The 13,514-nt window shown below is 35.9% G+C and overlaps 1 protein-coding gene across 1 annotated transcript; it reads right to left on the bottom strand.

Annotated features, from left to right (window-relative positions):
- Positions 1-4,875: 4,875 nt before the first annotated feature.
- Positions 4,876-9,447, bottom strand: LOC148672845 (uncharacterized). The gene is made up of 4 exons (XM_088628806.1): positions 9,316-9,447; positions 7,315-7,377; positions 5,451-7,004; positions 4,876-5,045 (listed from the first exon to the last, which is right to left on the bottom strand). The coding sequence occupies exons 2-3, from the start codon at positions 7,366-7,368 to the stop codon at positions 5,481-5,483; spliced, it is 1,578 nt and encodes a 525-aa protein (XP_088484932.1). The 5' UTR covers positions 7,369-7,377; positions 9,316-9,447; the 3' UTR covers positions 4,876-5,045; positions 5,451-5,480.
- Between the last annotated feature and the right edge of the window lie 4,067 nt (positions 9,448-13,514).

Below are 13,514 nucleotides of genomic sequence, written 5' to 3'. Positions count from 1 at the left end.
TAGTATGATAAAACAAAAGTATTATTGCTGCTACTGTATAGGGTTTACATAAGCTGCCAGCTTGATTTTATTTCAGGGTGTCAGAGAAACCTTTGCACTTTTTAACAAACATATACAGTACACCGGAAGTAAATGTTACAGGGTATTGGGTAATGTAATGTTAAAAAACTCCCACATCAAAATTACTCAATAATGAAGTTACACATAGAGATGAACAAATACTGCTAACAATATTCAGACATCATAATTAGGGCTTTTAACTCTGTCACAATTTCTGTTCAATAATAAAAGGTTTTCTCAATTTTGCAATTTAAGTCATACCTTCATTACATCTTGTCTGGACTTGTCTTTGAGGAATATAATAATAATAATAATAATAATAATAATAATAATAATAATAATAATAATAATAATAATAATAATTGGATGGCTACAAAGCTCTGGACTAAAAGGACAGACAGAGAGTCTTATCGCGGCAGTTGAACATCAGGCACTGAACACTCACTATCATCAGAGGAATAACCTCAAGATGTGGATGCAGGCTGTGTCACCAACAAGAGGAGCATATCTGACATATTATTGCTGGATGCTCTATGCTAGCGCTGAAAGAATAAACGCATCGGCACAATAGAATAGCTAAATATTAATTTTAGAATAAAAATTCTATATGTCCTATTTGTGTGATGTTGAATATCAAAGAACACCCCTCTTGCTTCTAGTATGATAAAACAAAAGTGTTATTGCTGCTACTGTATAGGGTTTGCATAAGCTGCCAGCTTGATTTTATTCAGAGAAACCTTTGCACTTTTTAACAAACATATACACCAAAAGTAAATTTTACAGGGTATTGGGTAAAGTAATGTTCAATAACCCCCACATCAAAATTGCTCAATAATGAAGTTACACATAGAGATGAACAAATACTGCTATTCAGACATCATAATTAGGGCTTTTAACTCTGTCACAATTTCTGTTCAACAAAATGGCACAAGATAATGAATGTGGAAAGAGAACGTTAAACAAACAATGTGGACAAGCTTCTAATTGCCAATAATTCCAATTGATTTTGCAATGATAGGGAGCATGAGGAGCTGTCAGATTAACATCTCAGAGTACATTTATTTTATTTTATTTTATTTTATTTTATGTGAAATAGGAATAATGACAATGAATGGATGGATGCAAGCACATTTGGAGCCCCCTATACTTCATTTATTAAATCGTATTCCAATCAATGGTAAACCTATAGTAGATAAGAACCAAACTCATTGCTGCTGACAGAACAGATTTTATTTCAGATTTATAGCATAGATTTATAAGAATTGTGTGAAAGACACAAACAGCTGGCTAAAAATACATTGAGACTGAAAGACTACGTACTTACAAACTAATAACTTTAACCCACTAACCTAATTTAATTTTGTAACAACTTAAAACACCAGAAGAGGAAAACATACCTACTTAACAATGTTAACAATACATAGTTAACAATGCTGAATCCCCATTACTTTCAGAAAAAGTGAAAGGAATATAAAATATAAAATCATTATTTTTTTTCTAATATGACGTGATGCCTTACAAATTAAGATAGCTGGCATCTAGGGTATAATAGATAAATGAAGGATATTGTTCTTTGTTTTGCAGTTAGCTGTTGAGATTTTTCAGATGTGTTAATAAAACAAAAGACATAAAAGAGAGAGAATTCTCCAACATTTTATTTTTTTTGCAAACAGAAATTGTAAAATTTACAATTATTTTGAAGATGCAGGGACTAAAAAGCTCTTTTTGATCTGATCTTACCTAAAATATTGAATGTTTTTTAAAAAGTTTGTATTTGTTGTTTTAATTATTCTGCATAGAATTGTACTGTAGAACATTGCAGTAAAACAAATGGATGAACTTCCATAAAGGAAAGGGCAGAAACAGTTTTATTTTTCTATGTTAGGTCAGACTATCATAATATCCCCTCTGTTAGGTGCAGTCGTCCCAGCAGTGCTGGACACAGTAGCAGACGCAGACGACACAGTTGTGCTGGAGGTTGTAGATTGTACAGTCGTACTTGTTTTAACAGGGATTGTTCTAGTAGTGACAGTGGTGGTTGAAGTTGGCGCAGCTGTTGTCTTTCCCTTGCAGTGTGGGTCTCTTCCTGGGAACTTAGGGTGCTCTCCATGGTGATGAGGCATCCTATCATCATGTCTCCCTGAACCCGGCAGAGGCAACCATCTTGGGAATGCCTATTGAAATAACAACCATTTTAATTCTCATTCAGTATAGCACACCAGTCAAATTGTTTAGAAGAAAATGCAATTTTAGACTTCTTAAGAAGAGAGATGGAAGAGAAAGGGGGAGATAAAAATGTATTCAGCTTTGAATACTTTAAATGTTTTGCTACGAAAACTAATTTAATATTATCAAAAGAATAACAACACAGATAATGGAATATATCTCATTTATGGTCAACAGTAAATACAAATATATGTGTATGGTTACACTCAGAATGGCAGGAAGAGCAGACAGAGTACTTACAGAAATATTGGAGACTGCAACCAAAAACAAAACCACAAGCACAAAGTGTTTCATATTGGACAAAAGTGCCTGAAAATAAAAAGTCAGCATTAGTTTTGATGTACATTTACTGTAAATACAAACATCTATGGTGTGAGTCATTCAAATCTTGAAATATTATGCAGAACTTAATTTAGGTCTTTTTGCCTAAAGTATCAGACGTTTGTGAGTGGATTCATTGCATATGCTCAGTACAAAACGTTTCACCCTTGGACAGAACAATAGCAATTATGCCTATTTTTATACTTTATATTACTTTACTACTTTACATCCCCTCTGCCTAGTAGATGTAATGATAATATTATATATTTGACTTTGGCATCTCAAAGGAATTCAAACTGGATTAGATATTTATTTTATTCAGAAACTGTTTTATTGTACACAGGTTTTATTTCCTTTGCCTCCACCATCTTCTACATTCTTATGTCCAATCACAACAGAGATTTATAAGCCTTCCTTGCTTGTTATGTACAGTATTATTCCCACAGATATTTTATTTAACAATCCATCCTTGAAAGCAAACCAGACTTAAAAAAGACAGCCATTAAATTGTATGCTACATATTACATTTAAAGCTGTGTGATATCAATTAATACAAACCAGAACTGCTCAATCTATCACAACAAATACACTCTAGTAAACTTATGCTAAAAACGTAGACATACAGTACACTGATGCAATATCTTACCTTTTTGTCTCTTGACAATGCCTAATAACTGAAGTCTCAGGTTATCGTGATTTATATCTTTCTTGGATGGGTGGAAATGTAGTTGTTTTGCAACAGTGACGCACACTAAAATACATGGTGCAACATTTTCTCACCTGAAACTAATAAACCCTTTATGTTGTAACTCATATTTAATAAAACTGCACATAAACCACACCTTGGAAGTTTCTCAGCTCAATTGATAATGAATCACTCCAAGGTAAAATACATTGAATTGATGAACTGTAATAAGATTGTATTATACTTAAGTTCACAAACTATGTTGCAAATCAAATATCAAAGTGTTTAAGAAATGACAATTGTCCTGGTTTCACTCAATACTTACCGTAGGATTTACTTTCATAAAAGACATTTTTTAACTTCATCGAGTAAAATTATATTCTTTAACTGGCAGTCCTTTTTGTGTGAAGCAGCAAAGATTTATGCCCAGTGGAATCAGCACAGGTGTTTATGAGGGCCAGAAAATCTAGAATTTCTAAGCACTTTTGTATCTCTTACTGCTTTTTTAGGCCTGATATAAAATACAGAAGAGAATGAAAATGTGGTCAAGATGAGCCATAATTTGTGTGTTTATGTGACAATTCAGATGCTATTTTCACTGTGTGATTATGGCTGTGATAACATACTGTATCTGCCTCCATCCACTTCCACCATACCACCCTCTCTGCTCTCCAATCCACCTGTCTCCCTCTTCAGAATAATACCAAACATGGCCGGAAAAGAGGGAAAAGGGGTTGTTCCTGCAGTTTATGGATTGGGTGAAATAGATGGTTATTCTGCAAGTATAGATTAACTGGGCAGGTGTTGGATCCACTGATTTGGGCTGATGACAAATCCAGAAAGATTATATGTCAGAAGAGCTGCTTTCAGTATTGTTCAAGAATGGTTGAGGAGGAAACCAGTATTGAATATTTGTTTTCTTAGCATCACTTGTAGATGCAAAACACACTTTTATGTTTTCTTTTGGGAGGCATCTCCCAGTATCACATACAGTACCTCTTCCCAAAACCCACATCCCAGTGTTCTTAAGGCTTAAGACTTAAGAGTGTTAAGACTCAAGAAAGGGTCACCAGATTACACAGGTTGCAACAGAGGTAAGAGACTGGTCCCATGCCAAATGTAGTGCATTTCAATAACAAAACATGCTGCATCTTACCATGATTCTTTACAAAATGTGTATTATGATGCCAGTGTTTCTGTATATAACTTCCTATATGGAAAAAATGTTTGTTCATTACTTTCTTTTAAAAAATGATTATGTACTCACTTAAAAGTAAGCAAGTCACTTGTATTCACTTACCAGTATGAATGTGTCTGTTGGGACACTGTGTGATGTGAAATATTCGAAATGTATTAAATTATATTTTTAGTATAACAAGTACCCAAGGAACCTTCTGAGAAACAAACAGGACTGTCAAATATCTGTGGGATTTATTGGTTTCGTGTTTCAGTTGAGCCAGGTAAGCATATTAGTGATGAAAGACACATGCAAATCTTGATCATGTTTCTGTAATAGAATGTAATGTAATAAGGTTTAATGGCTATAAAAAAGAAATGTATTACTTAATAAAACTGAAACTGTACACAGGCATTTAGATTTTTTATTTTTTTAAAATATTTTCTTTTCACAGTCTTCAGACGCACATACGGTATACTGTATGTACCAGAAACTTGAAACAGAATCAAATTGTGGTTGTGACATACGTAGATCATAAAGAGTTGTACATCAGACATCAGTGCCATCCACTGCAATCTGAAAGAAAAATGTTTTTATATAATTCTTCTTTTTAAAGTTAATATATTTGTTCTATAATTGAGAGTAGACCTATCTGATTGTACACCATTCAATTTTGTATATACTGCATTGGCATGTGAATTGTTTTGAAAACATATTCCTCCTTCTTTTTTGGTTAATGGTTTGTATGGTTTGTGCATGTTTTATACTGGCAACATATATTATGCAGTCCTATGAGCACAGAAAAATCCAAACTCAACAAAGGAATCCGTAAATGAACATTCAGACCTCAAATGTTATTTAGTGATTCTTGATTAAGACATCTTAAAATGTGGTCTTTTTGTTTACAGTTTGCAAGTTTCAAAAACATAAAAACTCATTATTTGAGGTTAGTTCTTCCTAAGGCCATGAACATGTAGTTACCTTTTCTGTTTTCTTACACCTTTGTTCTCTTCAGGAAGGGCTCTTCACTATTTTCAGTGCTGATGATGCCAGCATTACTTTGGGGACACTCAAAGGTCTTGGCTTTGAAGCAAATCTCAGACCTGGAGCTCTGAAGGACCGGTGCTTCTTTTCTATCTGGTCCTCCTCCACAGTTTGAGAGAGGGGGGGATATATGACTATGGGTGGGCTGGCAGGGCTGCTGGAGGATTTACCACCAATGCTACCTCCAGCTGAGAGCAAGCCTCCCTGGAATGACATGCCAGGTGGAGACCCATCAAGAGGAATTACAAAAATCTGTGGACTACCTGCCCCCGTTTTCCCTCCTCCTGCCCCTCCGCCTGCTGTTATTGCAAATCCAGGAGACCCTATTGAAAACCCTTCTCCTCCCCCAGTGCCACCACTAAATGCTCCAGCTGTCCCTCCTCCTGATGGGGGAAAGACAAAAATCGGCATCCCAGGGCCAGCTGACTGAACGATGGGCATGTTTGTACCGGAGGGTCCTGGTGGATATATTACTATTGGGGCTCCTGGGATTGCTAGAGTAGCTGTCCCTCCCCCTTGTTCTCCGTTTGCTCCAACTGCCCCATCTCCTCCTCCACCAGCTGCCCCTGTCCCTCCATTTCCTCCATCTGCTGCCTCTGTCCCTCCATATCCTCCACCTGCTGCCCCTGTCCCTCCATATCCTCCACCTGCTGCCCCTGTTCTTCCATATTCTCCACCTGCTGCCCCTGTCCCTCCATATCCTCCACCTGCTGCCCCTGTTCCTCCATATCCTCCATGTGCTGCCCCTGTTCCTCCATATCCCCCACCTACTGCCCCTGTCCCTCCATTTACTCCACCTGCTGCCCCTGTTCCTCCATATCCTCCACCTGCTGCCCCTGTTCCTCCATATCCTGCACCTGCTGCCCCTGTTACTCCATATCCTTCACCAGCTGCTTCTGATCCTCCATATCCTGCACCAGCTGTCCCATATCCTCCATATCCTGCACCAGCTGTCCCATATCCTCCACCTGCTGCCCCTGTTTCTCCATATCCTCCACCTGCTGCCCCTGTTCCTCCATATCCTCCACTTTCTGTTCCTACTCCTCCAAACCCTGCATTAAAAATAGGAGCAAGGCCACCACCTCCCCCAAAACCTGCTCTTCCTCCCCCACTACCTGCACCTGCTGCTCCGAATCCTCCTGTTCCCTCACTTCCACCACCCAGTACAACAACCCCACCGCCTCCTCCAGATTCACCTCCTGCACCAGCAGGGGGACAAGGATTGATCACATATATAAATGGCTGAGAGGAACCCCCACCAGCTTGTGAGGAAGCAGAGGCTGCAGGAGCTGGTGCTGGAGTGGCTGGTGCTCCCCCTCCTCTTCCTGTCGCTGCCGGGACAGGTGGGCGTATCACAAAGATATTTGGGCCTCCAGATTGTGCTTGACCACCTGGTAGAACAAGGACTTGGGGAGAAGACATATTAGAGGGCTGAGGGTTCTTAGGAGGCCACCTCTTAGTCATGGATTGTGGTAGCCATGTGCGACCAACCTGTGAAGAAAAAAACATAAAGACATAAATACAGTACACAGTAATTGGCACTCAAATTAAGAAATACCATCCTTGCTGAAAATGCATATTGTTGTGGTGGAGTATTTGAAGTATTGTTTCTATACCAGTACATATACTGTATAATCTACAGTAAGTATATATTGTAGGTCCATATGCTTACAAGTAACATGTAGCCTTTAAACACAGATTGTGTAGCACATTTTGGACCTTCATAATTACTGTTCAGAATAGATTTCATTTTTTTCCCCCCAGTTTTATAAGAAACAAGCTTCAAGAAATATCTACTCACTGGTGAACACAGGCATGTCCCCAATGCCCAGCATAACAGAAGAAAATACTTCATTTTGAAATCCTGTCAAAGCAATGCATAATTAAGACATAAATAGAAAAACATATACTCTTTTTTAAATTCAGACACTGTAGAATACACAACTTTTCTTAAGAAATTGATTAATAGTAAATTTAATACTCTGAATTTATTAACGTATTATGACCCTACTGTATCTCAATAAAACACTTAAATAGCAATTTAGATATTAAGTATTTCCAAATGAAAAGAGTTGTACAACTATGCAGAAAGAGTATCTGCCAGATGACTTTTGTTATCATATTGGCAGTGTGAAATTGTTTTAATTTAAATAAATTGAAGAAAACATAGAAAAAGATTAATTAGCATGTTATTATCTTGAAACCCAAGCCAATTAAAAAAAATCTTGGCTTGATCAATGCTTATTAAGTCCCATCCACTATCACATATACAGTACGTTCATCGGCCTAATGAAATAGTCCTAATCGATCGACCCAATCGTTAACCTGTTAACCGACTGTCGTGCAGCATCCTACTGTTGAAAGTGTTTGAATAAGATCATGGAGGGCACATTCACATGGACAGTAACCTTAGACACCAGAGGGCGCTAACATCATCAGTGTTGAACAGAGCAGACGATGCTGTACGGTGATATTTAGCTGTTACAGTGCCCTCTGGTGTGTAAAGTCGAGAGACTGCCTGTCCCATTGCCCCTTATACTGTATCTGTCCACTTTAATTCTTATGTTGCACACTTTTTGCAAAACATGATTTAAGTTCACCAACAAACTCTAGAATATTTGTATTTTTATCTGGGTGTGCATTACAATTGTGTGCCATGATGATATATACGAGTATGTCTTCTATTCCTTCGGTTTCAAATCTAAAAATGAAGCCTAAATTTACAATTGGGTCTCTTTAGGTGATAATAACCCCTTTGTTTCTAATTGATCTTACATTTTTTTAGAATAATCTGCATAATTAGTGGAAATCCGATTGCCCGTAATGATGCACGCATAAAATAACAATTACAGAAGTAGCCCATATGGCCTATATAGGAGCTATAGAACTAACCCATAGTTAGTTTAAATTAGCCAGATCTTACATAGTTTGCGTCATATACAATATGTATGGGGAGCTACTAAAAGCATTACAGGTAGCTACAGGGCCTATTTACCTCTAACTGGATTACAAATGCGAGGTACAGTATACTGTATTTCACCATTAGACAGCTCCACCTTTAGGTAGGTGTTTGTATTTGTTAGGAATTCAGCTCGCTAAATGACTATTGTGTTCTAACGAATTTATACCAATTTACTGTACATTCAGATTTTCTTACAATGTATGTGTCATAAAATACATTTTCTTCCCAATTAACGCTGAATTGTGAAAGAGAAAAGTTTGTTTATATTTATAGACAACACTTGCAGTACTGGCACTACAGTGGCAGGTAAGGCAAATATAATTAAGCAAGGAGTTTACGGATTTTGCAACACCTCGCGGTTTCTTTATACAGGAATGGGGCTAGCTTTCATCACATACTGTAACAGTACGTTCACCTCAAAACTTAAAACACGTCTTGCAAAACAGTGAAAGATGCAAGGAGGGATTTCTACAGTTTATACACATGATTATAGGATCTCTTCATGATCTTCGTGTTCAGACGAGAATGGGGATTACTGCCTTAGCGTTAAAAATCTGTGGTTTGGTGGACTAGTGGTACATCGGTTTTATGATCCAACAATAGATTTAATAGATACATTCAAATATAAACAAGGTTTAAGCTTAGAATGTTGCAGTTCGGAGGGTTTGTCTGAGTTGGTTTTTCCCCATGTTTTTATTAATTTGTTTTTATAAGCACAATTTATCCTTTTTCAAAAAACAAATGCTATACTTTGTAAATTGTTCACAGCATAATCTAAACCATGCGTGCCATTTAAAGGAATATGTTGATTTATATTTAATGTAAGAAAGACAGCCTTACCTTATCCAACAGATGCTGAAGTTGGAATGCTATTTACGATATTTTTTTCACCTTTCAGTAGCATAATTGCAATTTCATCTCTGCCATTTAAAGATAGGCTTATGGCTGAGATATCCAATGAATGCAAAGACATAAAAGTAGGTGTACTTTTACACATATCATTTATCATGTAGTGGGTTTTCAACATTAAAGCAGATTCCATCACAATTATGTCACACAGCTGTCCATGTTTATGATCTATTGAATACATTTTGTTTTGTTTTTTTCTTTTTTTTCAGGTAGTATCTGTGTAAATTGTTGAATGCGTGGCTTCAGTTTCTGAGGTATAGATAAATACTTGTCAATAGACTAATTAAGGCAAAGGACTCTATGTGATAACGTTTAAGGAAGCCACATCAGTGTACAATATCCTTATTTTTGAGGATTAACAGAGAGAGTTCTGTTACTGTCTCACACACACAAGAATAAGTACAAAATAAACAAGATAGCAAAGATATAAGTTGGATTCCCTGAAATTCCAAACAGAATTTATCAGATCCTGAGCTTGAATATTCATGGATTGATTGAATTTTCTGCGGAACATCACAGTGAATAATGATGGAGAATACTTTTTAACAAGCAAGATGCATTCCTGAAAGAGTCCTATAGACCATGTACAGTACATGACTCTATTATAGTTTTTTTACTCTAGGCGTGCAGAAATCTTTAAAGGTATTACGCAGCATTTATTTGTTATGTATTTTCAGGTATAAATTAAGTAAGAAATTAAGACAGATTTGTAGGGGGTATCTATTTTAAGATTTTCCTTAGGAGTCAAATTATGCAAAGTCAATTATAAGGTCCTGAATTATAGAGCTGTGGATTAAAGGAAAATTAAATATTTTACCCCAAATGCGACCTGAAACAAAGTGTCCAAAAAGACCATTTAGTCTTGGGAGATTCAATTTTGTGTTCTACTGTGAGACAAGCTGGTCATTGATCCAAGTATGATAGGAATAAGGTATGCTGTGTATTATAAGACTGTTAAAAATGAATGTAGTGTGAACTATTAAAAGCTGTTCAATAAAGACAAGTCAGTAATTCTCTTTTCACCTGCAGGTTTGTAATCTGTTTTTTTTTAATTACTGCTCACATGATAACATTTTCTATTATAATCAAAAATACTATAATACCTTTTTATGACTCAGTCAGTGATTATGTATTATTTTGTTGACTACCTTTTCCTAAGCACCAATTCTTTATAAAGCATTATAAAATTAAATTAGGACAAAAGACAAGCAGAGAAAGGTGATCTAAAACAAGCAACTTGTCTTTTCAGAAATACAATTACGAAATACTTTAAATGTCTAGCACTTACCTTACAAGATACACATTCCCTTTAATTTATCTTATGAAAATGTATTAAAAAAAGCTTTCTTGATGAAATGATAGCAATTATCTAATTTTGTTAGAAAAGGAAAAGGAAACCAGTGAAAGCAAGATACTGTAGATTTGACTTTCCTTTGTAAATGTGTAAATATTCCAGATGCTATAGCTTACACAGCCAATTGTAATAAAGTATACCTAGGAAAAAAGAAACTGAGAAGTGATCAAAAAGCCAGTTTAAACTGTAAACATTTTAAGCCTGTAACTGGCTGGTGGAAGGACAAAAAGCACATTCCTGCATGTGTATTATGATATCTGTTATTGAAGAGTTTGCATGGTAATTTTGCTATACAACATTTTTATATTGCTTATTATACAATACATTTATTTGGGGTTTACCCTAGCATGGCTCCCCATGGTTTGAATTGACCAGTACAATAAATGCTTCATAAATACTTCAAAAACACTGTGCTTTGCCTTACTCTGCTGGGCTCTTATCACTGAATACCACAGCGCACATTAATAAATGTTTTCACTATAAAATCACTTTTGCATGATGCTACCAGTGAAAATAAAAACTAGTTTGCAAAACAGTTGATTTCATGTCTTATATTCAAGAACCTTTATGATTTAAGCTGGCCCGCTGCCACTGTTTTTGCCTGTTAATTGACAGTGGAGTGGATGGTATGTGGAATACAGGCCAAGTATTCTACCTATTTACCCATTGGCTTTTATTTTATATCTGTACCTATCTTATCCTCCTGAACGTCTTTAAACCCTTAGTGTAAACAATTCCATCCTGCTGTCAGAATATGATTGATATCTGTCAGGCATTTTTGAGGGAATAGAATTTGGAATTTTTAGAGATCAGAAGAGTTTTAGGCTTAACCCAATGACATAACTGTAACCACAATCAGGAACTCTATTGTTTGTGTTCCAGACATCAGTCTGATGAAGGTGAATGTTTTCCTTGTTAAGAAAACAAACTTCATAATTGGATTAAATTACCACAGTATTTGTCAGGGCAGAATCCCAAAGTTGCTAAGAAGGTTGTGGCTGCAAAAGGAACATTTCTGATGAGATACCACATTTTAATTAAAATGTACGCTTGTTTTTTTCATTTCACAAATAGGCATTTACAGTTGCCCCGGGAGGTGCAATAAAAGTTCAGCAATCCAATTCAAAATTCACGTGAAAACTCCTGTATGAACACATTTAAATACTAAGGATACACCAGTTCAGACTTTTTTCAAAGTGGTACAGTATGTAATAAATGCAGTGTAAACAAAGCAAAAAACTGAGTCTTTTATTCTAGATGTATGAAGCCCTGTTTTGATATATCTACAAAGAATATCCACATAAAAATCCACTGACATGTTTCCAGTAAGGAAATGTATTAAATAAACGAGATTTGTCATGTAGTATAGAGGGATATAATTTGGGAAGACTTAACTCAATATTTTTGGACAGAACATAATTGATAAAAAAGTATTTATTTTTTTTTTCCATATACATTCCTAACACTGTATTAACTTCATAAAATGAAAATAATGGAAAACAAGATATATTTTAACTGTCTTGCACAGTGCTTGAAAGCTACAAATATTACATAAAGACAAACTGTACAAGTATATAGTGTACAGTATATTGTGTCTCAGGCACACAGGTTACATACTGTGTACTGTATGTTCTGCAAGAGTGAAATCTGAAGAGTAAATTTAAGATATCTTGTAGGTACTTCTGGACAATGTGGTACATAGTTTGTATAAACCACGCTGACTTTAATAGGATATGACAATGGCATAAAACAAAGATAAAGTAAATAAGTCATTACAACAATGCAAGATACACTATTACAAAGTATTGTAATTCTGTAATACTTTAACTCTGTGGACCAAGGTTTGTTTTTGCAGGAAAACCAAACCTACTCTTGTCCTCAAGTCACAAAGTAACTGTAATTTTTCCTGAGGTTCCACTGTCATTATAAAACTAGACATTACATAATGGAGGTGCTTGTTTTAAAACATGTTAAAGGTGACACTACAATCTATATAATAATGGCATCTTTAATACTAAACACAGCAAGGATAAGGTCTGTAATACATTTTCATTTAAAAAATGCTCCGTGTACTGTACCAATTACTGTACATTATTTTCAGCAGAAGATGCAATCAACTGGCAAAAAGGTGTGCTTGAGTACAAAAAGAGTCCAGTGTACAGGAGTACATGGAAAAATCCAGAAGAAAAGGCTGTGATCTTACCAGGTCTCTAGGGGCTTCTCCATCAACAAGAACTCAGGCAATGCTATCAGTAGTTTCACAGACCCCAATTAGCACACATAATGAATTACCTACTGCTAAATTCACTGTACTGTACATGCAGGGTTGGTGTTAATCTGGGTCTATGAACATAGTCCACATTGATCTGACTAAGGCCTAGACTGAATGAAAACCTCTTCACCTGTAATGTAAGGTAAAGTCCCACTACTTGACAGTGAAGGGAGAGCAAGATGTTTTGGACAAACAGAAATGTGATTTGCATTGTATTGCAAAATATATTTCCTTATTTATTATAAAATAATGTAAGTGCTTATTATTGGACAGAAAAGTACTAGAAATAAACCTTTGGCAGTGTTTTGGGAATGTTATCATTCAGGTTATCTATGTCCAGTGAAATGCATTTCCTTTTATACAAACCACTGATGAAATCAAAGAAACAATGGTGACTACATTTCCTGGAGAATTATAAAGAGCTGTGTGCACTTTTATCTTTCTAAATTTGATCTTTTTAGTTTAATTCAGTTCTTTCTCACAACGCCTGTGTCACAGTCTCTG

Source organism: Lepisosteus platostomus, chromosome 4 (assembly GCF_059453375.1).
Source record: "Lepisosteus platostomus isolate fLepPlt1 chromosome 4, fLepPlt1.hap1, whole genome shotgun sequence".
In the NCBI taxonomy this organism is placed as follows: Eukaryota; Metazoa; Chordata; class Actinopteri; order Semionotiformes; family Lepisosteidae; genus Lepisosteus; species Lepisosteus platostomus.
The sequence above is the reverse complement of the archived record's forward strand: the minus strand, read 5'-3'. Positions and strand labels throughout refer to the sequence as shown.